The following is a 26,793-nucleotide window of genomic DNA, read 5'->3' on the forward strand; positions in this document are numbered from 1 at the left end:
ACCACCCTTATGGCAGAAAGTGAAGAGGGACTAAAAAGCCTCTTGATGAAAGTGAAAGTGGAGAGTGAAAAAGTTGGCTTAAAGCTCAACATTCAGAAAACGAAGATCATGGCATCTGGTCCTATCACTTCATGGGAAATAGATGGGGAAACGGTGGAAACAGTGTCAGACTTTATTTTGGGGGGCTCCAAAATCACTGCAGATGGTGACTGCAGCCACGAAATTGTAACAGACGCTTACTCCTTGGAAGAAAAGTTATGACCAACCTAGACAGCATATTCAAAAGCAGAAACATTCACTTTGCCGACTAAAGGTCCATCTAGTCAAGGCTATGGTTTTTCCAGTAAGTCATGTATGGATGTGAGGGTTGGACTGTGAAGAAGGCTGAGCACTGAAGAATGATGCATTTGAACTGTGGTGTTGGAGAAGACTCCTGAGAGTCCCTTGGACCTCAAAGAGATCCAACCAGTCCATTCTGAAGGAGATCAACCCTAGGATTTCTTTGGAAGGAATGATGCTAAAGCTGAAGCTCTAGTACTTTGGCCACCTCATGCGAAGAGTTGACTCACTGGAAAAGACTTTGATGCTGGGAGGGATTGGGGGCAGGAGGAGAAGGGGACGACAGAGGATGAGATGGCTGGACGGCATCACGGACTCGATGAACATGAATCTGAGTGAACTCCGGGAGTTGGTGATGAACAGGGAGGCCTGGTGTGCTGTGATTCATGGCGTCGCAAAGAGTCGGACATGACTGAGTGACTGAACTGAACTGAACTGAATGTATTTATGATACACACCTATAAAATTGCTTTTGTCCAACATCTGGGATAGCAACATGATCAGAGAGCCTCTTTAAACATATATGAAGCAGCATGTCTCATGGAATGGAAGGCATTAAACAATCCAGTGAGTTGGCTAGTAGAATTTCTACTCTACCATGTGCATAACATATACCCTCATAACTCTACTTAGAGTAAAGGGTCTGAATCACCATTTTAAAGATGAATAAAACTGAGTCTCATAGAAGCACTGTTACATAATAAGTGGAAGAATTGGAATTTTATTTTTTAATTAATTGATCTATTTTAATTGGAGGCTAATTACTTTACTATATTGTAGCGCCTTTTGCCATGATTGACATGAATCAGCCATGGGTATACATGTGCTCCCCATCCTGAACCCCCCTCCCACCTCTCTCCCCATCTCATCCCTCAGGGTCATCCAAGTGCACCAGCCCTGAGCACCCTGTCTCATGCATCAAACCTGGACTAGCGATCTGTTTCACATAAGATAACATACATGTTTCAATGCCATTCTCTCCAATCATCCCACCCTCACCTTCTCCCACAGAGTCCAAAAGACTGTTCTATACATCTGAGTCTCTTTTGCTGTCTTGCATATAGGGTCATAGTTACGATCTTTCTAAATTCCATATATATGCATTAGTATTCTGTATTGATGTTTTTCTTTCTGACTTACTTCACTCTGTATAATAGGCTCCAGTTTTATCCACCTCATTAGAACTGATTCAAATGAATTCTTTTTAATGGCTGAGTATGCCAAAGCCTTTGACTGTGTGGATCACAATAAACTGTGGAAAATTCTGAAAGAGATGGGAATACAGACCAACTGACCTACCTCTTGAGAAACCTGTATGCAGGTCAGGAAGCAACAGTTAGAACTGGACATGGAACAACAGACTGGTTCCAAATAGGAAAAGGAGTACATCAAGGCTGTATACTGTCACCCTGCTTATTTAACTTCTATGCAGAGTACATCACGAGAAACGCTGGACTGGAAGAAACACAAGCTGGAATCAAGATTGCTGGGAGAAATACCAATCACCTCAGATATGCAGATGATACCACCCTAATGGCAGAAAGTGAAGAGGAACTAAAGAGCCTCTGATGAAAGTGAAAGAGGAGAGTGAAAAAGTTGGCTTAAAGCTCAACATTCAGAAAATGAAGATCATGGCAACTGGTCACATCACTTCATGGGAAATAGATGGGGAAACAGTAGAAACAGTGTCAGACTTTATTTTTGGGGGCTCCAAAATCACTGCAGATGGTGACTGCAGCCATGAAATTAACAGACAGACGTTTACTCCTTGGAAGAAAAGTTATGACCAACCTAAACAGCATATTCAAAAGCAGAGACTTGACTTTGCCAACAAAGGTCCATCTAGTCAAGGCTATGGTTTTCCCAGTGGTCATGTATGGATGTGAGAGTTGGACTGTGAAGAAGGCTGAGTGCCGAAGAATTGTTGTGTTTGAGCTGTGGTGTTGGAGAAGACTCTTGAGAGTCCCTTGGACTGCAAGGAGATCCAACCAGTCCATTCTGAAGGAGATCAGCCCTGGGTGTTCTTTGGAAGGAATGATGCTAAAGCTGAAACTCCAGTACTTTGGCCACCTAATGCGAAGAGTTGACTCATTGGAAAAGACTCTGATGCTGGGAGGGATTGGGGGCAGGAGGAGAAGGGGACGACAGAGGATGAGATGGCTGGATGGCATTCCTGACTCGATGGACATGAGTCTGAGTGAACTCCGGGAGTTGGTGATGAACAGGGAGGCCTGGTGTGCTGCGATTCATGGCGTCGCAAAGAGTCGGACACGACTGAGCGACTGAACTGAACTGAATATTCCATTGTGTATATGTACCACAGCTTTCTTATCCATTTGTCTGCTGATGGACATCTATGTTGCTTCCATGTCCTGGCTATTGTAAACAGTGTTGCAATGAATATTGGGGTACACGTGTCTCAATTCTGTTTTCCTCAGTGTATATGCCCAGGAGCGGGATTTCTGGGTCATATGTAATTTCTATTTCCAGTTTTTTAAGGAATCTCCACACTGTTCTCCATAGTGGCTATACTAGTTTGCATTCCCACCAACCGTGTAAGAGGGTTCCCTCTTCTCCACTCCCTCTCCAGCATTATTGTTTATTGACTTTTTGATAGCAGCCAAGGAACTGGAATTTTAAATCTTATCTGTTTAACTGCAAACCCCAGGTCTTATTTACCATTTCATGTTGCATAAAGAGATGGACACCTCCAAATAAAGGTGTCATGTTATACTCCATTTATAATAATTATGAAATATTTGCTATATTTCACACGTTGAATAATATATCCTTATTGTTTATTTTATACCTAATGGTTTGCACCTCCTAACCCTATATTGCCCCTCCCACTTCCCTCTCCCACTAGTAACCACAAGTTTGTTCTCTGTATCTATGAGTCTGCTTCTTTTCTGTTACACTCACTACTTTGCTGTATTTTCTATATTCCTAAGACAAGTGGTATCATATACTTTTATCTTTCTCTGATGCATTTCAATTGGTGTAATGCTCTCTAAGTCCACTCATGCATCCATGTTGCTGTAAATGGCAAAATTTCATTTTTATGGCTGAGTCGTATTCCACTGTGTGGGTGTATGTGTATATGTGTATCACCTCTTCATCCATTCATCTGTGGCTTCCATATCTTGCCAGTTGTAAATAATGCTTCTGTGAACATTGGGGTGCATGTATCTTCAAATTAGCACTTTTGTTTCTTTCAGATTTATAGCCAGGACAGAAATTGATGGGTCATGTGGTAGTTCTATTTTTAGATTTTCTTAAAACCTCCAAATTGTTTTCTATAGTGGCTGCACCAATTTACACTCCCACCAACAATGTATCCACTAGCTCTTCTTCAGAGAAAAGGTGTTTGACAAAATTCAACACTCATTTATGATAAAAAGAAAAACCCTCTCCAGAAAGTGGGCATAAATAGAACTTATCTCAATGTAATAAAGGCATTATACAATAAACTCACAGCAAATATCATTCTCAATGGTGAAAAATTCAAAGCATTTCTTCTAAGATCAGGAACAAGATAAGAATGTCTACTCTTGCCACTATTTTTCTAAGCACTAAAATCAAAATTTTAATTTAAAAACTTCCAACAAATAAAGTCCAGGACCAGACAACTTCACAGGAAAATTCTATCAAACATTTAGAGAAGAGCTAACACCTATCCTTCTCAAAGTCTTCCAAAAGATTGCAGAGGAAGGAACACTCCCAGGATCTTTCTATAAGACCACCGTCACTCTCATACCAGAACTAGACAAAGATATCTCAAAAAAGAAAATTATAGGTCAATATCACTAATGAACATAGATGCAAAAATCCTCAACAAAATACTAATAAACTCAATCCAACAACACATTCAAAGGACCACACACCATGATCAAGTAGGATTTTTCACAGGGATGCAAGGATTCTTCAATATATGCAAATTAATCAATGTGACATAAGACATTAACAAACTGAACAATAAAAGCCTGATGATAACCTGAATAAATGCAGAAAAAGCTTCTGACAAAATTCGACACTTATTTACGACAAAAACACTCCAGAAAGGGGATATAGAGGAAACCTACTTCAACATAATAAAGTCAATTCATATATGATAAACCCATAGTAAATATTATTTTTATTCAAATATTTTAAAAAGTGATTTAAATGTTACAAAATAATGAAGCACAAGCTTATCTTTGATTGTTTCCTATCAGAACATAACTTTCTTTAAAATATATATATTTTTTTGAAGTATAGTTGACTTACAATGTTACAGGTACACAGCAAGGTTATTCAGTTAAACAAATACACAGATATTATTTTTCAAATTAGTTTCCATCATAGGTTATTACAAGATAGTGACTATGGTATATAGTAAACCTTTGTTGTTTGTTGCATATCTGTTTTTAATTAGAAGTCTAGCATTCTATTCAGACTAAGTTAAACAAGTGGAATCAAAATGTCATAATTGTTTGAGTTCAGCAAAAATGCATAAGTTTTCTAAAATGTATATTATACATATATATATTTATTTATACAAAAGCTTTTCTACTACACTTGATAAAGGCTTGAGAAAGAACATCAAAAAAAAGAAGAGACAGAGAAATTGGAGAACATAAACTAAATGAAATGAGAGTACTGAGTATGAAATATAAAAAGTGAAACAAACTAGATAAAAGTAAAAGATCATCACATAGTCCAGATGTTTTTAAACATGACTGCTCATTAGAACATGATGAGAAAACAAGCACTACCTGAGCATTTGTATTTTTCAAAAACTTTCAAGATAATTCTGATATGCATCTGCATGTTAAAAAGTGATAACAGGTTTTTCTATTAAATCCTACTTACAGGGGGCTTCCCTGGTGACTCAGATGGTAAGCAATCCACCTGCAATGCAGGAGAAACCAGTTTGATTCCTGTGTTGGGAAGATCCTCTGGAGAAAGGAACAGCAACCTACTCCAGTATTCTGGCCTAGAGAATTCCATGGACAGACAAGCCTGGAAGGCTAGGACAGTGCAGTTCAGTTCAGTTGCTCAGTTACGTCCAACCCTTTGCGACACCATGGACTGTAGCACGGCAGGCTTCCCTGTCCATCACCAACTCCCGGAGCTTGCTCAAACTCATGTCCATCAAGTCAGTGATGCCATCCAACAACCTCATTTTCCAATGTCGCTTCTCCTCGTGCCTCTAATCATTCCCAGAATCGGGGTCTTTTCCAATGGATCAGTTCTTCGGATCAGATGGCCAAAGAATTGGAGCTTCAGCCTCAGCATCAGTCCTTCCAACAAATATTCAGGACTGATTTCCTTTAGGATTGACTGGTTTAATCTCCTTGCAGTCTTCTGAGTTCAAGAGTCTTCTCCAACACCAAAGTTCAAAAGCATCAGTTCTTCAGTGCTCAGTTTTCTTGATGATCCAACTCTCAATCTATACATGGCCACTAGAAAAACCATAGCTTTGGCTAGACAGACCAATGTTGGCAAAGTAATGTCACTGCATTTTAATATGCTGTGTAGGTTGGTCATAGCTTTTCTTCCAAGGAGCAAGTGTGTTTTAATTTTGTGGCTGCAGTCACCATCTGCAGTGATTTTGGAGTCCAAGAAAATAAAGTCTGTCACTGTTTCCATTGTTTCCCCTATTTGCCATGAAGTGATGGGAACAGATGCCATGATCTTAGCTTTTTGAACGTTGAGTTTTAAGCCAGCTTTTTCACTCTCCTCCTTCACTTTTATCAAGAGGCTCTTTGGCTCCTCTTCCCTTTCTGCCATATAGGTGGTGTCATCTGCATATCTGATGTTATTGATATTTCTTCTGGAAATCTTGATTCCAGCTTGTGTTTATCCAGCCTGGCATTTCGCATGATGTATTCTGCATATAAGTTAAATGAGCAGGGTGACAATATACAGCATTGAAGTACGCCTTTCCCAATTTAGAACCAGTCCACTGTTCCCTATCTGGTTCGAACTGTTGCTTCTTGACCTGCATAAGTTTTCCCAGGAGGCTGGTAAGGAGGTCTGTTCTTCCCATCTCTAGAAGAATTTTCCACAGTTTGTTGTGATCCACACAGTCAAAGGCTTTAGCATAGTCAATGAATCAGAAGTAGATGTTTTTCTGGAATTCTCTTGCTTTTTCTCTCATCCAACAGATGCTGGCAATGTGATCTCTGGTTCCTCATTTTCTAAATCCAGCTTGAACATCTGGAAGTTCTTGGTTCACTTACTGTTGAAGCCTAGCTTGGAGAATTTTTAGCATTATTTTGCTACCATGTGAAATGAATGCAATTGTGTAGTAGTCTGAACATTTTTTGGCACTGACTTTCTTTGGGACTGGAATAAAAACTGACCTCTTCCAGTCCTGTGATCACTAGTGAGTTTTCCAAATCTGTTGGCATATTGAGTGCAGCACTTTCACAGCATAATCTTTTAGGATGTGAAAAAGCTCACCTGGAATTCCATCACCTCTACTAGCTTTGTTCGTAGTGATGCTCCCTAAGGCCCAATGACTTCAGACTCTAGGATGTCTGGCTCCAGGTGAGTGATCACACCATTGTGGTTATCTGGGTCATGAAGATCTTTTTTGTATAGTTCTTTTGTGTCTTCTTGCCACCTCTTCTTAATATCTTCTGCTTCTGTTAGGTTCATATCATTTCTGTCCTTTATTGTACCCACGTTTGCATGAAATTTTCCCTTGGTGTCTCTAATTTTCTTGAAGAGACCTCTAGTCTTTCCCATTCTTCTGCTTTACTCTGTTTCTTTGCATTGGTCATTTAGGAAGGCTTTCTTATACCATCTTGTTATTCTATAGAAGAGACATTACTTTGCCAACAAAGGTCCGTCTAGTCAGCACTATGGTTTTTCCAGTAGTCATGTATGGATGTGAGAATTGGACTATAAAGAAAGCTGAGCACTGAAGAATTGATGCTTTTGAACTGTGGTGTTGGAGAAGACTCTTGAGAATCCCTTGGACTGCAAGGAAATCCAATCAGTCCATCCTAAAGGAAACCATCCCTGAATAATCATTGGAAGGGCTGATGCTGAAAATGAAACTCCAATACTTTGGCCACCTGATGCAAAAAGCTGACTCATTTGAAAAGACCCTGATGCTGGGAAAGATTGAAGGTGGGAGGAGAAGGGGACAAGGAGGAGAGTATGAGATGATTGGATGGCATCATCAACTCAATGAACATGAGTTTGAGTAAACTCCAGGAGTTGGTGATGGACAGGGAGGCCTGGTGTGCTGCAGTCCACAGGGTCACAAAGAGTTGGACACGACTGAGTGACTGAACTGAACTTAACTTCATTCAGATAGAGATATCTTTCCTTTTCTCCTTCACCTTTTGCTTCTCCTCTTTTCTCAACTATTTGTAAGCCCTCCTCAAAGAGACATTTTGCCCTTTCTCATTTCTTTTTCTTGGGGATGGTTTTGATTACCACCTCCTATACAATGTTACAAACCTCTGTCCATAGTTCTTCATGCATTCTGTCTAATGAATCTAATATCTTGAATCTATTTGTCACTTCCATTGTATAATTGTAAGAGATTTGATTTGGGTCATACCTGAATGGTCTAGTGGTTTTCCCTACTTTCTTCCATTTAAGTCTGAATTTTGCAATATGGAGTTCATGATCTGAGCCACAGTCAGCTCCCAGGATGGTTTTTGCTGACTGTATAGAGCTTCTCCATCTTCAGCTGCAAAGAACATAATCAATCTGATTTCAGTGTTGACCATCTGGTGATGTCCATGTGTAAAGTCGTCTCTTGTGTTGTTGGAAGAGGGTGTTTTCTACAACCAGTGCGTTCTCTTGGCAAAACTCTGTTAGCCTTTTCCCTGCTTCATTTTGTACTCCAAGGCCCAAACTTGCCTGTTACACCAGGTATCTCTTGACTTCCCAGTTTTGCATTCCAGTTCCCTATGATGAAAAAGACATCTTTTTTTTGGTGTTAGTTCTAAAAGGTCTTGTAGGTCTTCATAGAACCGTTCAACTTCAGCTTATTCAGTGGTTGAGGCATAGACTTGGATTACTGTGATACTGAATGGTTTGCCTTGGAAACGAACAGAGATCATTCTGTTGTTTTTGAGACTGCATCCAAGTACTGCATTTCATACTCTTTTGTTGACTATGAGGACTACTCCATTTCTTCTAAGGGATTCTTGCCCACAGTAGTAGATGTAATGGTCATCTGAATTAAATTCACCCACTTCTGTCCATCTTAGTTCACTGATTCCTAAAATGTCAATGTTCATTCTTGCCATCTCCTGTTTGACCACTTCCAATTTACCTTGACTCATGGACCTAACATTCCAGGTTCCTATGCAACATTGTTCTTTACAGCATCAGACTTCCATCACCAGTCACATTCAAAACTGGGTGGTTACTTTTGCTTTGGCTCAGCCTCTTCATTCTTTCCTGAACTATTTCTCCACTCTTCTCCAGTAGCATATGGGCACCTACTGACTGAGGAGTTCATCTTTCAGTGTCATATCTTTTTGCCTTTTCATACTGTTCATGGGGTTCTCAAGGCAAGAAAACTGAAGGGGTTTGCCATTCTCTTCTCCAGTGGACCACATTTTATCAGAACTCTCCATCATGACCCGTCCATCTTGGGTGGCCTTATGTGGCAGGGCTCACAGTTTTATTGAATTAAATGAGGCTGTGATCCATGTGATCAGTTTGGTTTGTTTTCTGTGATTGCAGTTTTCATTCTGTCTGTCCTGATGATGGATAAGGATAAGAGGCTTATGGAAGCGTCCTGATAGGAGTGGGGGAATCTGGGTCTGCTCTGATGGGTGGCGCCATGCTCAGTAAATCTTTAATCCAATTTTCTGTTGATTGATGGGGCTGTGTTCCCTCCCTGTAGTCTGGCCTGAGGCCAAACTATGGTAGAAGTAATAGCAGTAATGGTGACCTTCTTCAAAAGGACTTATGCCAGCATCCACCAGGGCTCCCAGGACTGTTGTATTCAGTGCCCCTGACCCAGTGGCAGGATACTGTCGACCCATGCTGCCACTGGAGACTCCTGGATATTCACAGGCAAGTCTGGCTCAATCTCTTGTGGGGTCACTGCTCCTTTCTCCTGGGTCCTGGTGTGTACAAAGTTTTGTCTGTGCCCTCCAAGAGTCTGTTTCCCCAGTCCATGGGGTCACAAAAAGTCAGACAGGACTGAGCGACTTTCACTTTCACCTTTTTAGTGATACCGAGTTCTATTAATTTTCTGCTGACCAAACATGATACAATGGTATTAAGTGAGTAATAGTTATAGTCACTCCAGTATTCTTGTCTGGAGAATCCCAGGGATGGCGGAGCCTGGTGGGCTGCCATCTATGGCATCGCACAGAGTCGGACACGACTGAAGCGACTTAGCAGCAGCAGTTATAGTCACAATGTAAAAGGTGTTTACCAGTTTTCATAGTCAATAGCCAGACAAAAAATAAAAGTAATTACAATTGCAAGCCATAATGGGAACATGATTAATTTCAGTTCAGTTCAGTTCAGCTGCTCAGTCATGTCCAACTCTTTGTGACCCCATGAATCACAGCACGCCAGGCCTCCCTGTTCATCACCAACTCCTGAAGATCACTCAGACTCACGCCCATCGAGTCCGTGATGCCATCCAACAATCTCATTCTCTGTCGTCCCCTTCTCCTCCTGCCACCAATCCCTCCCAGCATCAGGGTCTTTTCCAATAAGACAACTCTTCGCATGAGGTGGCCAAAGTACTGGAGCTTCAGCTTTAGCATCATTCCTTCCAAAGAAATCCCAGGGTTAATATCCTTCAGAATGGACTGGTTGGATCTCCTTGCAGTCCAAGGGACTCTCAAGAGTCTTCTCCAACACCACAGTTCAAACACAATAATTCTTCAGTGCTCAGCCTTCTTCACAGTCCAACTCTCACATCCATACATGACCACAGGAAAAATCATAGCCTTGACTAGGCGGACTTTGTTGGCAAAGTAATGTCTCTGCCTTTTTCAGCAAAGTAATGTCTCTGCTTTTGAATATACTATCTAGGTTGGTCATAACTTTTCTTCCAAGGAGTAAGCATCTTTGAATTTCATGGCTGCAGTCACCATCTGCAGTGATTTTGGAGCCCCCCCAAAATAAAGTCTGACACTGTTTCCCCATCTATTTGCCATGAAGTGATGGGATCAGATGCCATGATCTTCATTTTCTGAATGTTGAGCTTTAAGCCAACTTTTTCACTCTCCTCTTTCACTTTCATCAAGAGGCTTTTTAGCTCCTCTTCACTTTCTGCCATTAGGGTGGTGTCATCTGCACATCTGAGGTTACTGATATTTCTCCCGGCAATCTTGATTCCAGCTTGTGCTTCTTCCAGTCCAGCATTTCTCATGATGTACTCTGCATAGAAGTTAAATAAGCAGGGTGACAATATACAGCCTTGACGTACTCCTTTTCCTATTTGGAACCAGTCTGTTGTTCCATGTCCAGTTCTAACTGTTGCTTTCTGACCTGCATACAGATTTCTCAAGAGGCAGGTTAGGTGATCTGGTATTCCCATCTCTTTCAGGATTTTCCACAGTTTATTGTGATCCACATAGGCAAAGGCTTTGGCATAGTCAATAAAGCAGAAGTAGATGTTTTTCTGGAACTCTCTTGCTTTTTCCATGATCCAGCGGATGTTGGTAATTTGATCTCTGGTTCCTCTGCCTTTTCTAAAACCAGCTTGAACATCAGGGAGTTCACAGTTCACGCATTGCTGAAGTCTGGCTTGGAGAATTTTGAGCCTTACTTTACTAGCATGTGAGATGTAATTACATACAATCTGAGGGAGTCAAGCAGAGTGATGTGGTAAGTGGAAGTCCAAATACGTACATGTTTTCATCCATCCAGGCAGACTATGTCTTTTGGTTCCTGTATTTAATTCATTAACATTCAAGGTAATTATTAATCTGTATTATTCTATTACCACATTCTTAATTGTTTTGGGTTTATTTTCTGTAGGCCTTTTCCTTGTCTTGTGTTTCCTGCCTAGAGAAGTTCCTTTAACATCTATTATAAAGCTGGTTTAATGGTGTTGAATTCTCTTAACTTTTGCTTGTCTGGTAAGGTTTTGGTTCAGTCTCCTGTGGGGTCACTGCTCCTCTCCTCTGAGTCTTGGTGCATGAAAATTTTGTTTGTGCCCTCTAAGACTTGAGTCTCTGTTTCCCTCAGTCCTCTGGAGGGCCTAAAAGCAAATATTGCTGCCTGTCAAGGCCAGATTCCCTGGAGATTCCCAGTCCCTTTGCCGGATCCCCAGGCTGGGTAACTTGACGTGGGGTTCAGAACAATAGCATAAGAAGTTCTTTGGTATTATTGTTCTCCAGTCTGTGGGTCACCCACCCAGCGAGTATGGTATTCAATTTTATTGTGATTACACCCCACCTACCATCTCACTGAAGCTTCTTCTTTGCCATTGGATGTGGGGTATCTTTTTTGGGTGGGTTCCAGTGTCCTCTCATTGATGGTTGTTCAACAGCTAGTTGCAATTTTGGTGCTCTCATAGGTGGAGATGAGTGTATGTCCTTCTACTCTGCCATCTTGAACCAGAAGCAAATATTATTCTTAACAATGAACATCTGAAAGCACTTCCTCTAAGATCAGGAACTAGACAAGGATACCCTCTCTTGCCACTCTTGTTCAACATAATTTGGAAAGTCCTAGCCGCAACAATCAGAGAAGAAAAAGAAATAAAAGGGATACAAATTGGAAAAGAAGTAAAACTGTCACTGTTTGCAGAGACATGATATTATACATAGAATATCCTAAAGATGCTACTAGAAAACTACTAGAGCTAATCAATGAATTTAATAAAGTTAAATTAAGACACAGAAATCTCTTGCTTTCCTATATACTAACGATGAAAGATCAGTAACAGAAACCAAGGAAATGATCCCATTTACCATCACAACAAAAAGAATAAAATACCTAGGAATGAACCTACCTAAAGGAGGCAAAGGACTTGTACTCAGCAAACTATAAGATACTAATGAAAGAAATCAAGATGACACAGATACCATGTTCTTGGACTGGAAGAATCAACATTGTGAAAATGACTTTACTACCCAAAGGAAGCTGTAGATTCAATGCAATCCTTAGCAAATTACCAATGGCATTATTCACAGAATCAGAACAAAAAATTTTACAATTTGTATGGAAGTACTAAAGACCCTGAACAGCAAAGATGGTTTCGAGAAAGAAAAACACAACTGAAGGAATCAGACTCCCTGACCTCAGACTATACTACAAAGCTAAAGTCACCAAAACACTATGGTACTGGAACAAAAACAGAAATATGAATGAGTAATTTTTAAACTTGATAACATAGTCCACAGCATAGTGATTTCTTCTGCGAAGTCTGACATAGAGATTAATATCTTCAAATGAATGATTTCTAAGACTTCTGAAAAAAGGCAAGTAAACTGTAATGGTTGGCAGATTGTTTTTCCCATTCCTTTACAACAAATCTCAGGTATTTTTCCATAACATTGTTGAAAGTTTTTATTTAGGAATTTCCAATCCTACATAAAAATTTTTATTCTTATATAAAATTCTAGGCATCTTTGCATTTGCTTGCTTTGCTTTCCTTCAATTGACATGTAAGTACATTATTTTGAAAGTTTATTTAGAGTCAAATATTCACAATCAATATTTCTCAAAAATATATGACAAATAAAAACTTCTCCCTTTACAGTTTGGAAAAAAAAAAGAAAAATTTTTCTGAACCCATTAAATAAATGGAGTATATAAAAAGTAAAAATTATCATATTCCCATATGGTAAAAACCACTAATGAATTATCACAAGCTTTCATAGTTGAGGTAATTTTTTATAATCATAAAAATCAAATTCTGTTAAGAATGAAAAATTTTCTTAAATCAATACTAAAATTAACACTTGCTCCATTGGTGAAATTTAACAATAAAATTTTATTTAATTTATTTTTATTTAATAAAAATATTCTGAAACTCATAGAAGACTGTGCTGTTCTTAAATGATTTGAAGATAAAGCTATGATTTTGTTAAGAATATGTATCAAAGTATTAGCATCCTTCTAACTGAATGCTATAGTTCTCTAGTATCTCTCCTTGAAAATGACCCTGAGCCAAGATACCGAAAATGAAAGTGAAGGTCACTCAGTCATGTCCAACTTTTTGCAACCCCATGGACTGGACTGTACAGAATTCTCCAGGCCAGAATAATGAAGTAGGTAGTCTTTCCCTTTTCCAGGGGATCTTCCCAACCCAGGGATCAAACCCAGGTCTCCCACATTGAAGGCTGAATCTTTACCAGCTGAGCCACCTGGGAAGCCCAAGAATACTGGAGTTGGTAGCCTATCCCTTCTCCAGGGGATCTTCCCAAACCAGGAATCGAACCAGGATCTCCAGCATTGCAGGTAGATTCTTTACCAGCTGAGCTACCAGGGGAGCCCAAGATACTGAAACTGAAGCCAAATGCAACATTCGTAGATCTCAGAAATACAGATATTATCAGAGTTCCTTAGAAGAAATAAGCACATAAACATCATGGAAACAAAAGGTGTTTTCTGTTCCAAAACTTTTGGGATTTTTCATAAAGCTCAGCACAATGATGTTACAAAAGATAAAAACATGACAAAAAATAACCTGAAATTTTAAAAATTTGTTTTTTAAATAAATGTATTTATTTTGATTGGAGGTTAATTACTTTACAATATTGTATTGGTTTTCCCATACATCAACATGTATCTGCCACAGGTATACACGTGTTCCCCATCCTGAACCCCCATCCCTCCTCCCTCCCTGTACCATCCCTCTGGGTCGTCCCAGTGCACCATCTTAAAAAGGATAAAATTATATCAGTCCACAGTCCCTCTTCTATAATTCCAAAATCCTTAAGTCTCTAAAAATAGTCATTTGTGTTCACAACTTTAGTGCCAAAACTAATCTGCTAGTAAAACTTAAATTGATGTGAAGCTATTCATAACTTTAATTCAATTGGTGTGAATATAATTAATGTGTTTGATTATAGGGCACTTTCCCATACTTCACTGGAAGTGTTTTGTAACAAACAGTACATAAGAAATGCATAGGTACATAAGCCATTACATAACACAATACTGCCTTTCCATAATAAAAAATAATCTGAATTCTGAAATATATTTGCATGCAAGGCTACCCTATAAGAGACTGTAAACCTGGATTTCCTCTTCTTTTAAAGGTGATTTTACTAGTAAGTCTTTAGGAAAAGGCACACAAACACATACACACACACATACATGTACACTCACCAACTAAGCTATCATTTCTTTGAGAGTATAAACATTCTGCACTTTCCATATAGTATCTCTGTCACCTGAAAAGTAGGTGTTACTATCCCAAATTTACAAATAAGGAAACTAAAGTCAAAAAATATATATTTTGCCCAACTATTTAAAAAAGATAGAAAACATTATTCTCATTTCTAAGGGTTTTTAAAATTTCAATATTCTGTCTATAGATAATTTCAGATAATGTAAAGCTGCTTTTTAAAAACTACCCATTTTGTTCACAGAAAAAGTGATCAAGGTTCAGGTCACTTTAACAGACTGCATCATTCTAAAATTTCTGCTCTACATTGGCCAAAAAAATACCCAACAAACTTGGCAATAAAAGAAAACAAATTATTTTAGCAGGTACTTAGAACAAAAGCTTTCTTAATGATAGCTGGAAAGGCAGAAGACTGAGAAACTGAAGCGGGTACAATCTAGCCTGAGACTAATACCTCTACCTTTAGTTATCAATAAAGTATCTTTGTAGAGTTATTAATAGTCAAATTTTTTGATAGGAAGAAAAATTCTAAACAATGTCCTTATTTTAAAGTATAATATTTACAAGAAGAAAATTCCTTCTGGAAATCTGACCATCTTATAAAACTGGGTGTGTACTTATCCCTCGATCACGTTCTACTCTTTGCAGCCCCATGGACTATAGCCTGCTAGACGGATTCTCTAGGCAAGAATAATGGCGTGCATAGCCATGGATTTTCCCAACCCAGGGACTGAATCACAGTCTCCTGCATTGCAGACAGAGTCTTTACTGTCTGAGCCACCAAGGAAGCCATTTATGGAGACACCCGCGTGCTTTAAAAAAGTATGTATCTCTTCGCTCCTTCAGGAAATTCCTCAAAATTCACCTCATACAGAGACTTGTCCCGTCACACACAGTTTAGCTAACAATTCTATATTTTCCAAAACTTGATGTCTGCCTTTATTCTGATAGAATATCAATTGTGCTAATGAAGAAAATGAAAAGAAATGTTTCATACCAATCACTGTATGTTTAAAGCATGATTTCATTTGTAAAGTACATCAGTTCAGTTCAGATAAGTTCAGTCACTCAGTTGTGTCTGACTCTTTGTGACCCCATGGACTGCAACATGCCAGGCCTCCCTGTCCATCACCAACTCCCAGAGTTTACTAAAACTCATGTCCATTGATGCGGTGATACCACCCAACCATCTCATCCTCTATCGTCCCCTTCTCCTCCTGCCCTCAATCTTTACCAGCATCAGGGTCTTTTCAAATGAGTAAGCTCTTCGCATCAGGTAGCCAAAGTATTGGAGTTTCAGCTTCAACATCAGTCCTTCCAATGAACACCCAGGACTGATCTCCTTTAGGATGGACTGGTTGGATCTCCTTGCAGTCCAAGGGACTCTCAAGAGTCTTCTCCAACACCACAGTTCAAAAGCATCAATTCTTCAGCTCTCAGCTTTCTTTATAGTCCAATTCTCACATCAATACATGACTACTGGTGAAACCATAGCCTTGACTAGACAGACCTTTGTTGGCAAAGTATGTCTCTGCTTTTTAATATGATGTCTAGGTTGGTCATAACTTTCCTTCCAAGGAGTAAGTGTCTTTTAATTTCATGGCTGCAATCACCATCTGCAGTGATTTTGGAGCCCCCAAAAATAAAGTCTGCCACTGTTTCCACTGTTTCTCCATCTGTTTGCCACGAAGAGATGGGACTGGATGCCATGATCTTTTTTTCTGAATGTTGCACTTTAGACTAACATTTTCACTCTCCTCTTTCACTTTCATCAAGAGGCTTTTTAGTTCTTCACTTTCTGCTATAAGAGTGGTGTCATCTGCATATCTGAGGTTATTGATATTTCTCCTGGCAATCTTGATTCCAGCTTGTGCTTCTTCCAGTCCAGCGTTTCTCATGATGTACTCTGCATAGAAGTTAAATAAGCAGGGTGACAATATACAGCCTTGATGTACTCCTTTGCTAATTTGGAAAAAGTCCTTGCTCCATGTCCAGTTCTAACTGTTGCCTCTTGACCTGATATAGATTTCTCAAGAGGCAGGTCAGGTGGTCTGGTATTCCCATCTCTTTCAGAATTTTCCATAGTTTATTGTGATCCACATAGGCAAAGGCTTTGGCATAGTCAATAAAGCAGAAATAGATGTTTTTCTGGAACTCTCTTGCTTTTTCCATGATCCAACAGATGTTAGCAATTTGATCTCTGGTTCCTCTGCCTTTTCTAAAACCAGGTTGAACATCTGGAAGTTCACGGTTCATGTATTGCTGAAGCCTGGCTTGGAGAATTTTGAGCATTACTTTCCTAGTGTGTGAGATGAGTGCAATTGTGCAGTAGTTTGAGCATTCTTTGACATTGCCTTTCTTTCAGATTGGAATGAAAACTGACCTTTTTCAGTCCTGTGGCCACTGCTGAGTTTTCCAAATTTGCTGTCATATTGAGTGCAGCACTTTCACAATGCAGCACTTTCACAGTGTTGTCTTTTAGGATTTGAAATAGCTCAACTGGAATTCCATCATCTCCACTAGCTTTGTTCATAGTGATGCTTCCTAAGGCCCACTTGACCTCACATTCCAGGATGTCTGGCTCTAGGTGAGTGATCACACCATCGTGATTATCTGGGTCGTGAAGATCTTTTTTGTACAATTCTTCTGTGTATTCTTGCCACCTCTTCTTAATATCTTCTGCTTCTGTTAGGCCCATAGCATTTCTGTCCTTTATCAAGACCATCTTTGTGTGAAATGTTCCCTTGGTATCTCTACTTGAAGAGATCTCTAGTCTTTCCCATTCTATTGTTTTCCTCTATTTCTTTGCACTGATCATTGAGGAAGGCTTTCTTATCTCTCCTTGCTCTTCTTTGGAACTCTGCATTCAAATGGGTATATCTTTCCTTTCTCCTTTACTTTTGGCTTCTCTTCTTTTCACAGCTATTTGTAAGGCCTCCTCAGACAGCCATGTTGCTTTTTTGCATTTCTTTTTCTTGGGGATGGTCTTGCTCCCTGTCTCCTGTTCGATGTCATGAACCTCCATCCATAGTTCATCAGGCACTCCGTCTATCAGATCTAGTCCCTTAAATCTATTTCTTGTTTCCGCTGTATATGTACAGTACATACATATACAAGTGAAAGTGAAAGTGAAGTCGCTCAGTCGTGTCCGACTCTTTGCGACCCCATGGACTGTAGCCTACCAGGCTCCTCCCTGCATGGGATTCTCCAGGCAAGAGTACTGGAGTGGGTTGCCATTTCCTTCTCCAGGGGGATCTTCCCGACCCAGGGATCAAACCCGGGTCTCCTGCATTCCAGGCAGACGCTTTAACCTCTGAGCCACCAGGGAATATATATTACATCTGAGTTTTTGTATTCAAACTTAAGCAGAATTAAGGAAATACCATTTACTGCACTCTCTCTACCAAAGACACCTATACTGCAAATATTACCTGCATTTTACAGACGAGGAAACTTTAAGATCAGAAATTTTGAATCTGAGGTCCACATCTAGTAAGTTACAGAAACACTATTTATACAAGGATTTGAGCCCCAGTCCTTTCCACTTCACTTTGTTAACATATGCTTAGCTTGGAAAGTTTTCTGTAGGGAAGGAATTTTCATCATAGCTATTATTTCGTCAGTATACAATACGTTGCAATAGAAACAGAAGGCCAAGTAATGAATCCAGATAATGTCAAAAATAGCCAAAGAACTATAATTGTACATTAATTATTTGCAGATTGAGCAAGTTGTTTAACTTCTCTGTGCCAAAACTTCTTCACATATTAAATAAAGATAATACTTTAGAGTGTAGCTATGATGTTGAAGTAGATTAAAACATTTAAAGCACTTAGTACAATGTCTCATACATAAACACTGCATAAATGTCAGCTACTGCTCTTGAGATGAGAAATCACCAGATATACATATTTTGTACCAGGTGTCTCCAGAGAGCAATAGCTGGACACCCAATTCAAAGACAATCAATCCTACACTGGTTTGTGATCTATGACATGGTCTAGTGGGAAAAGGTGATGTGTGTCAATTAGATTCTCTCTCAGGAGTCTGACTTAAGAAAAAGACTGAGCCAGTTATTAGTGATTTAGAAGTTAGTTTGGCTCATACCATCATCAGTTTCCTCTTATCAGGGACATGTATGGATGTGAGAGTTGGACCATAAAGAAGGCTGAGTGCTGAAGAATTGTTGCTTTTGAACTGTGGTGTTGGAGAAGACTCTTGAGAGTCCCTTGGACTGCACGGAGATCAAATCAGTTAATCCTAAAGGAAACCAACCCTGAATATTCATTGGAAGGACTGATGCTGAAGCTGAAAATCTAATCCTTTGGCCACCTAATGAGAAGAGCTAACTCAGAAAAGATGATGACGCTGGGAAAGACTGAAGGCAGGAGGAAAAGGGGACAACAGAGGACAAGATGGTTGAATGGCACCACCGACTCAATGGACATGAATTGGAGCAAGCTTCAGGAGATGGTGAAGGATGGGGAAGCCTGGCATGCTTCAGTTGAAGGGGTCACAAAGAGACACGCCTGAGTGACTGAAGAACAACAACAACAATGATGCTAAGTATGCTCTAAATCTAGCTCTTCAGTCTTCCTTTTTATATCACTTGGCAGCATTCAAGCTGTTGAACATGCCACAAACATTCTTTTGCCTGTTCTCTTTACTCTATCTCTTTAGAATGCACTGAAATACTGTAACTGCTCAACACTTTATCCCAAGCTGCTTCTCTTTACACTCTTTACCCTCCCTTTAGGCAATTTCATCCTCACTCATGGTTTCACTAATTAACTCCATGCTACCCCATACTTTTATTGTATTTCAACTCCCTTGCCAATCTCTCCACTTACCGGATAACTCAAAGATATCTCAGATTCCATTTGTCCAAAACCAAACACATGATCTTCCCTCTCAAACCCAGCCAAGATCCCTTTCAGGACTCCCTATCTCCATAATGGCATCACCAACTATTCAGCTGCACAAACTAAAAAATTAGAAGTACACTTTGATACATCCTTCCCCTGGATCCCCATCTTTCACTAAGTCCTATTAATTTTGCCTTTTAAACACTTCTCAATCCCTTCCCTCCATTTTCGGATTTTTGACCAAAATTCTAATCCTAGCCTTTAAGGCCCTGCAAGATCTGCTTCAGCTTACCTCTTTTGTCTTCCTATTGCCCTAAGTGCAGCCACACTTGTCTCCTTTCAGTTCTTTAAATATAATACATCATGTTTCCTCCTACCTTAGGGTATTTGCACATGGTTTCCCTCTTCCTGGACCACTCTTTGCCCATCTCTTCATTTATTCAATCTCTATTATATCTCAAGTAAAATTTCACTTCCTCAGAGAAACTCCTTGAACATCTAGACAATATCAGGTCATTCAGTCATTAATTTTAAAAATATTTATTAATAACTACACAAGGTTTGGTTCTAGGAATATGGAATTAATAAACACAAGACAGACCCTTGCCTTCATGGATCCTATATTCTAGAGGAATGAGGCAGTAAGCAATAAAAATACTAAATAGATTAAACTATATGTGTGAAGGCAGTAAATCTATGGGAGGAAAGAAAAGAAAAAAGAATAAAGTAAGAGAATCACAAGCAGGGAGTTTTCAGTGCTTAATTTGATGCCTAGAGAATAGCTGGCACTAAAACATGTGTTGGGTGGAGTATGAAAAACGGAATGAGCATGTTCAAGTTGAGGGAGCTTAAACTATAAAATAAGTAGAAGAATTACTTGGTACAAGAACAGAAATGCCATGAAAGAAAGACAAACCATGCAGGTCTTAAGAGGAAATGGTCTCTTAAATCATTCTTGATGGCTTTTTACAGATTCCAGTTTCAGTCACTGTATGGTCTTAGCATAACCACAACCTCCCTCGCCTACCCCCAGAGGGCTGGATAATTAAAGTGGGTCACTCTTATAACCAAAATACCCCATCAGGACACATATACAAAATTATGGATACCACTCCATCACCCACCACCATACATTTCACCAAAGCCACTGCTTTTCTATATACACACACACACACACACACACATACACAGAGACAGACAGACACACACACACACACACACACATAGCTATCACTTTGATGCTCCAGTTCTTCAGTTCCCAATCCCTCTTAGGGACAAACCCTCTCCCACATACACAGGACTGTAAAAGCCCTTTCTCTCTTCTATGACCCTGTAAAGCTTAGGTCATTATCTCTCCAAGCCAGCCAAATTAACAAGGCAGTCCCCTCAGGAACAGAATCCTAGGTCTCCTTGCCTGTTAGTCTCCCTGCACTTTAAAGACTAGCTTCCACCCACATAAAAGTGAATGTGCATCCCTTTGTAATTCTGAATGACCTTCAAGATTACTCACCCCATACACACCCACACTCAGGCTCCAGCCTCCTGTGATAGGGTTTTGAAGGGCTGGGTGTCCCCTCATGCCTCTTGTCCTCTTAAGGACTCATATGAGGATTTGCATACTTTCTCTGTGACAGGGGTGACCCTCAGTCACTACACTTCCCTGAAGCACAAATACTCATATATCCCTTCCATGGCACTGCCTGAAACTAAAGTAACACTCCTATTTAACCTGCCTCCTCAGAATCAGAGTCCCTCTCCCTTTAGAGGACCCTCCCATAGTCCACAGGATTGTGTTCAACCCCTCCTGTGACGCAGCCTACCCCCTACAATCAGCCCCTATCACAGGTGCCCCTCAGGAGGGGAGTCGTCTTCCCTGGGGTCCCAGCCCTTTCTCAGCCAGTGTTCACTCCAAAGAGTGCACACACTCTCATACACTCCTGCGACGCCTCGACTGCGCGGCCTCTGCCCAGACACTCAAAGGGGTGTGCTCCTCCCTTGACCCTTGACCCCGAGGTCATAACCTCACCGCGCAAACACAGAAGGTGCCTCTTCAGGAGTAGCGCCAGGCCCAAGTCCCCTGTCCCCTGGGGCCCAGGACAGCGTCGTGCTGCCTCAGCGCTTCCCCCTGATCGACCGCCCCCACAGACCTGCCTCAGGCGCCGTCTGGCTCCGCTCCGCCATTTTTTGTTGTCGTTCCGCCTCTGAGCCCACGCGAAAATTGCGGGGCAGTGGGGAGCGGGCGACGGGATCCTCCGGCTGACAGGAGCTCCCTCAGGAAGACGCTGCGCGACGGTTGCCAGGGCAACGGGCAGCCGGCGTGTAGACGGCCGGCGCGTGGCGCGTGGCGCGTGGCGCGTGGCGGGGGGGCGGGGTGGGAGCGAGCGTGCGTCCGAGGCCCCGCCCCCTCGGAATGAACCCTTCGCCTGGCGGGCTTTCTGCCCGGCTGGGACTCCGCGGAGCATTTTCCGTGCAACCCGGCCGCCGCGGCCTGACAACTGAGCATGCTCGGCCGCCGCTGAGACTCCGGGGGCTTGGTCCTCTGGGGTAGCGCTCTCACGGCGCGCAAGCAGGTGCACGTGCTGACCGAAGAGCTGAATGGTCTGGCTTTCCTGTGGCTAGTGCTCAACTTTGAGAGTTGGGGACAGATTTCTCAATTTCCCAGCGCTTCTCCCTACCGTGTGCCTGGCCCTGATCAAGGTGCTGAATAACTTGTGTCTTCAAGTGGAATGCCCTGAGAATAATTATGCGCCCATCCCACCCCAAACACGTGGAGTACTAACGGGGTGGCCTCCTCGCCTCTCTACATCAGCATTAGCCCCCAACTGTAGCAAAGGCTTCACTTTCCTCAGTTTCGCTAGTCTTGTTTAGTCTTTTTTGAAGGGTAAATCAGGCCGGTCTCTTGAGATGCCACGGATGGTAGCCTGTCAGGCCCCTCAGTCCTTGGAATTTCCCAGGCAAGAATACTGGAACGAGTTGCCATTTCCTTCTCCAGGGATCTTCCTGACTCAAGAATGGAACCTGTGTCTCCTGCTTCGGCAGACAAATTCTTTACCACTGAGCCACTTGGGAAGCCTAGTCTACCTCTCAGAATAACCTAGGGTGCTCTTTCCCGTTTCTGCTAACCGTAACTACCTTCTAAGACCAAACTAGAACCTTATTCTTTATTGAATTGCTCTGTCCCCCCACCGGAGAAGGCAATGGCACCCCACTCCAGTACTCTTGCCTGGAAAATCCCATGGGCGAGGACCCTGGTAGGCTGCAGTCCATGGGATCGAGAAGAGTCGGACACGACTGAGCGACTTCACTTTCACTTTTCACTTTCATGCATTGGAGAAGGAAATGGCAACCCGCTCCAGTGTTCTTGTCTGGAGAATCCCAGGGACGGGAGAGCCTGGTGGGCTGCTGTCTATGGGGTCGCACAGAGTCGAACACGACTGAAGCGACTTAGCAGTCCCCCCACTGTCACCTGTGCATTCGTGTCCGAACATTTACAATGCATCATGCATTATTTACTTCTCTTTTCGTCACTTGACAGTGAGCTCCCTTATGCCTAGGGTCAGGTCTTTATCTTTGCATACTCCATAATACAGCATTGTGCTTGAGGCAAAGGAAGAGCTAAGTAAATGTTTATGGAATGAGAAGTTCCTAAGTTCACGCCTGCACACTCTTACCTGTTCTATTGAGCACTTAATTTTTTACCAAATACCTTGCTAGGTAGGCCGCTAGTCCTCCAGAAGCTCACAAAGAAAGAGAAAGAGATAATGAATTTGATGGAGGTTAACTAGTCTTACAAGTGCTACAGGATTAGAGGGATGGAACTCTAACTTGGGGGAGATGGGGAGGGGATGGCTAAACAGTGAAAACTGCGAAAGGAAGTGGATACCCTAGCTGAGTCTTGAGGAATGACTAACTGCAAGCCAGGGAAAGGAGAGGAATAGCGTGCCAGGCGGAGGGAGCAGCACGCATCCAGGCACAGAGGGTGGGGATCACTGAAACTGCAAGAAGTCCAGTACTGCCCCCGTACAAACCGCACAGGGTAACGTGTTGTGTCTAAAGAAGTTCTTGTATAGTTAAGTAATTTCTTCTTTTGGGTTCCCCAAAAGCAGAGCCTGAGGCAAGGACTTGAGTGCTAGTAATTTTGGGGGGAGGTAAGACTATGAAACAGAAATGAGGTATAGACAGTAAAAGAGGGAAGGGAAAAAAAAAAACAAGAAAAATGTGTTATTTAAGTAATTGCTTTGGTAGAAACTAGGCTTAATCTCACTGGAGACCCTCTGAAGAACCTGGTATTAATTGAATGTGCCTCAACATTGTCCCACTAAGAACAAGGGTCATTTACCTCAATTTCCATCCCAATTGGTTGAGGGTTAGGACCTTGAACTTTTTCACATTTCCTGGTTACACTGGTTCAGTGCAAAGCTGCCTTCTCAAGGCAGAAAAGCAGGACTAGAACGATTTGGGGTGGTTTGCTGGCAACAAGCATGGAACTGTCCGTTCATTCGCACTGAATCAAAGATAAGGTGTGGACACCACAAGAATCTTCTGTAGGAAATTACATAAAAATACCCATCAGAAAATACCCCCCACATTCCAGCAATTTGAAATTCACAAGTCATGTTAATACAACCATCAAGATGAAAATACAGAAGCTTTCATATATCAGTCCTAATGACTGAGTAGTAAAGGCTGTGAGGCTGTAAGAATTTCAGTGTGGGAGGACTGAGGGACAAAGGCGCTTCATTAAATAGTGTGTGTGTGTGTGTGTGTGTGTGTGTGTGTGTGTGTGTGCTCAGTCACTTGGTTGTGTCTGACTCTTTGTGACCCCATGGACTGTAACCTGCCAGGCGCACCTCTGTCTGTGGAATTTTCCAGGCAAGAATACCGAAGCAGGTTGCCATTTCCTACTCCAGGGGATCTTTCTGACCCAGGGATTGCATCTGTCTTCTGCATTGGTAGGCGGATTCTTTACCACTGCACTACCTGGAAAGCCCTCATTAAATATAAAAAGGTGGAAAAAAGGGAGTTTGAAGATCCAGGTTCTACTCAAACTCTGACCTTGTAACTTTATAATCTTAGGCAGATTACTTACATTCATTGAGCCTCAGTTTCCTTTTCCAACAAACTGAGACAGAGGTCCTGCCTGCAACAAAGAATTTGCTAAGTCACAAATGGTGTGATAGATTACAATGCATTGGCAAGTAAAAATTTAGTAAATGAAGGATCTAAGATGTTTTAGAACAATTCACTTACACATCCCTTGATTTTTTTTCTGCTGAGGCAGACTCTGTGCAAGTGCTAGAGATGAAGAGGGGAATATAACACTGTCCATGTTTTCTAGGAGCTCACAGTCCAGAAGCGTAAGAGATTTAATCACTAATTACAACCCAGCATGATCAGTGTTCTGATAGAAGACAGCATGGGAGTTTGTGGGAGCCCAGAGGAAGAGGGCACAAACCAGTGTGGGAGAGAGGGTATCAGTGAAGGGAGATTCAAGGAAAGTTTTCTGAAGGAGAGAGTGTCTGATCTGATCTGACTCTTCAAGGGCAAGTACCAGTAAGGTGGGCAAAGAATACAGGGATACAGAGAGAAAGGACGATTGAGGCAATAGGAACTGCATGGACAAAGCAAAGGATAGTGTATCTGAAGTGAAGACCAAGGCAGGAGGGGTACCTCAATAGGCAAGGGCAGACTTGGAGAATTCATATGTGGCAGAATTGATCATTTGGTGGGTCGAAATCCATTGGCAGGTTTTTAAGGAGGTCAGGGTCAGCTGTGCTGGTTGCTGTGTCTAGAGTAGATTAGCTCCAGGAAGATTAGAGCCAGGAAAATCAAAAGACTGTATAGTAAATAATCTACACAAAAGCATGAAGCACATAGAAGGTTCTCGTCAACAGGCAATCCAGGGCTTCCCTGGTAGCTCAGTGGTAAGGCATCCGCTTGCCATTGCAGGAAACACAGATGCTATCCTTGGCCCGGGAAGATCCCACATGCTGTGGAACAACTAAGCCTACATGCTGAGATTACTGAGCCTGTGCTCTAGAGCCCAGGAGCCGCAACTACTGGGCCCATGTACCACAACTACTGAAGCCCGCGTGCTCTAGAGCCTGTGCTGTGCAGCAGGAGAAGCCACTGCCATGAGATGCCCGCACACCACAGGTAGAGAGTAGCCCCCACTCACTGCAGCTAGAGAAAAGCCCAAGCAAACAAAGAAGATCCAACACAGCCAAAAAATAATGTGAATAAATAAAATTATTTTTTAAATGATAATCTGAAAAGCATTGATAGATAAATGCCAGCTGAGCAGAGGGGATGGAATGCCTGGGAAGATCTGCACTGACAGGACCAGGTTTAGTTCTCCTGTGTGTCAGCTCCTCTTCAGAAAGGAGCGCATTCCTTCCGGAGTTCTCGGAGACTTCCCTTTTTTTATGTGTAATAACATAGCCTGGGACACAGGATAGAAATGCCCCCCACCTGGGTCACGATAGTTAGTTTTACCAGGCTACCATTCAGAGTGTCCCTGGGAGATCTGCTGTCCTCAAAGATCTCCTGTGGCTTCTGCCTCCACAGACAGACACCCACCAACCACAAAGCCAAGGTGACTTTCTTCAGAAAAATAATCTGCTTAGCATTCACCCACTCCCTCTGTAAACATTTATTAAAATGACACCTACTCTGTGCCTGGCAATGAGTTAGATGCTGTATGGAATGATAGAGATATTCAAGGTATAATTACACTTCTCACATGCACAAACTCATTTAATTCTCACTGTAAAGTTGACATTAATGTCGTCATCCTATACAGAAGATGAAACTAGGATTCAGAGAATTTAAGTGACTTACACAAAATCACAGTCAGCAAATAGCAAGCTCAAGGAAGACTTGAATGGTGCTAAGAAATTCACCTATGTTATATTATTATATTATTATCAAAAATTCATGCTTTTAATGTTTATAATCTAATTAAGAAGAAAAGATTTAAAAAGCTCCAGTTACTTGTAGAGTTCAGGGGAAGAAAGGAAGTCCACTCTGGGTCACTTCGTAGGTTACCACAACTGTCAACTAAAAAAAAATGCACAACATGAGAGTTGCAATTTAAGTTTTACTTGGGGCAAAATGAGGACTGCAGCCCAGAAGACAGCACCTCAGACAGCTCTGAGAGACTGCTCCAAGGAGCTAGGGGGAAAGGACATTGTTATGTGATTTTGGTGAAGGGGAGGCTACATACAATCAAGCGCATATTTTTCCAAAAGGTTTCTACTAGTCTTGTGAAGCTTCTGCGAGTCACAAGAAACGGTCATCACA

At 41.5% G+C, this 26,793-nt stretch overlaps 1 protein-coding gene across 1 annotated transcript in view; it reads right to left on the minus strand.

Moving 5' to 3' along the window:
- LOC106501971 (cytosolic carboxypeptidase 6) overlaps window positions 1-21,792 on the minus strand; it is a 1,114,558-nt gene extending 1,092,766 nt beyond the window's left edge. The window contains exon 1 of the mRNA XM_018043997.1: window positions 21,639-21,792. Within this exon, the coding sequence (XP_017899486.1) occupies window positions 21,639-21,672 (34 nt within the window). The 5' untranslated portion in view covers window positions 21,673-21,792. The remainder of the gene's footprint in view (window positions 1-21,638) is intronic.

The sequence above is a fragment of the Capra hircus genome, chromosome 3 (genome assembly GCF_001704415.2).
Source record: "Capra hircus breed San Clemente chromosome 3, ASM170441v1, whole genome shotgun sequence".
Taxonomy (NCBI): Eukaryota; Metazoa; Chordata; class Mammalia; order Artiodactyla; family Bovidae; genus Capra; species Capra hircus.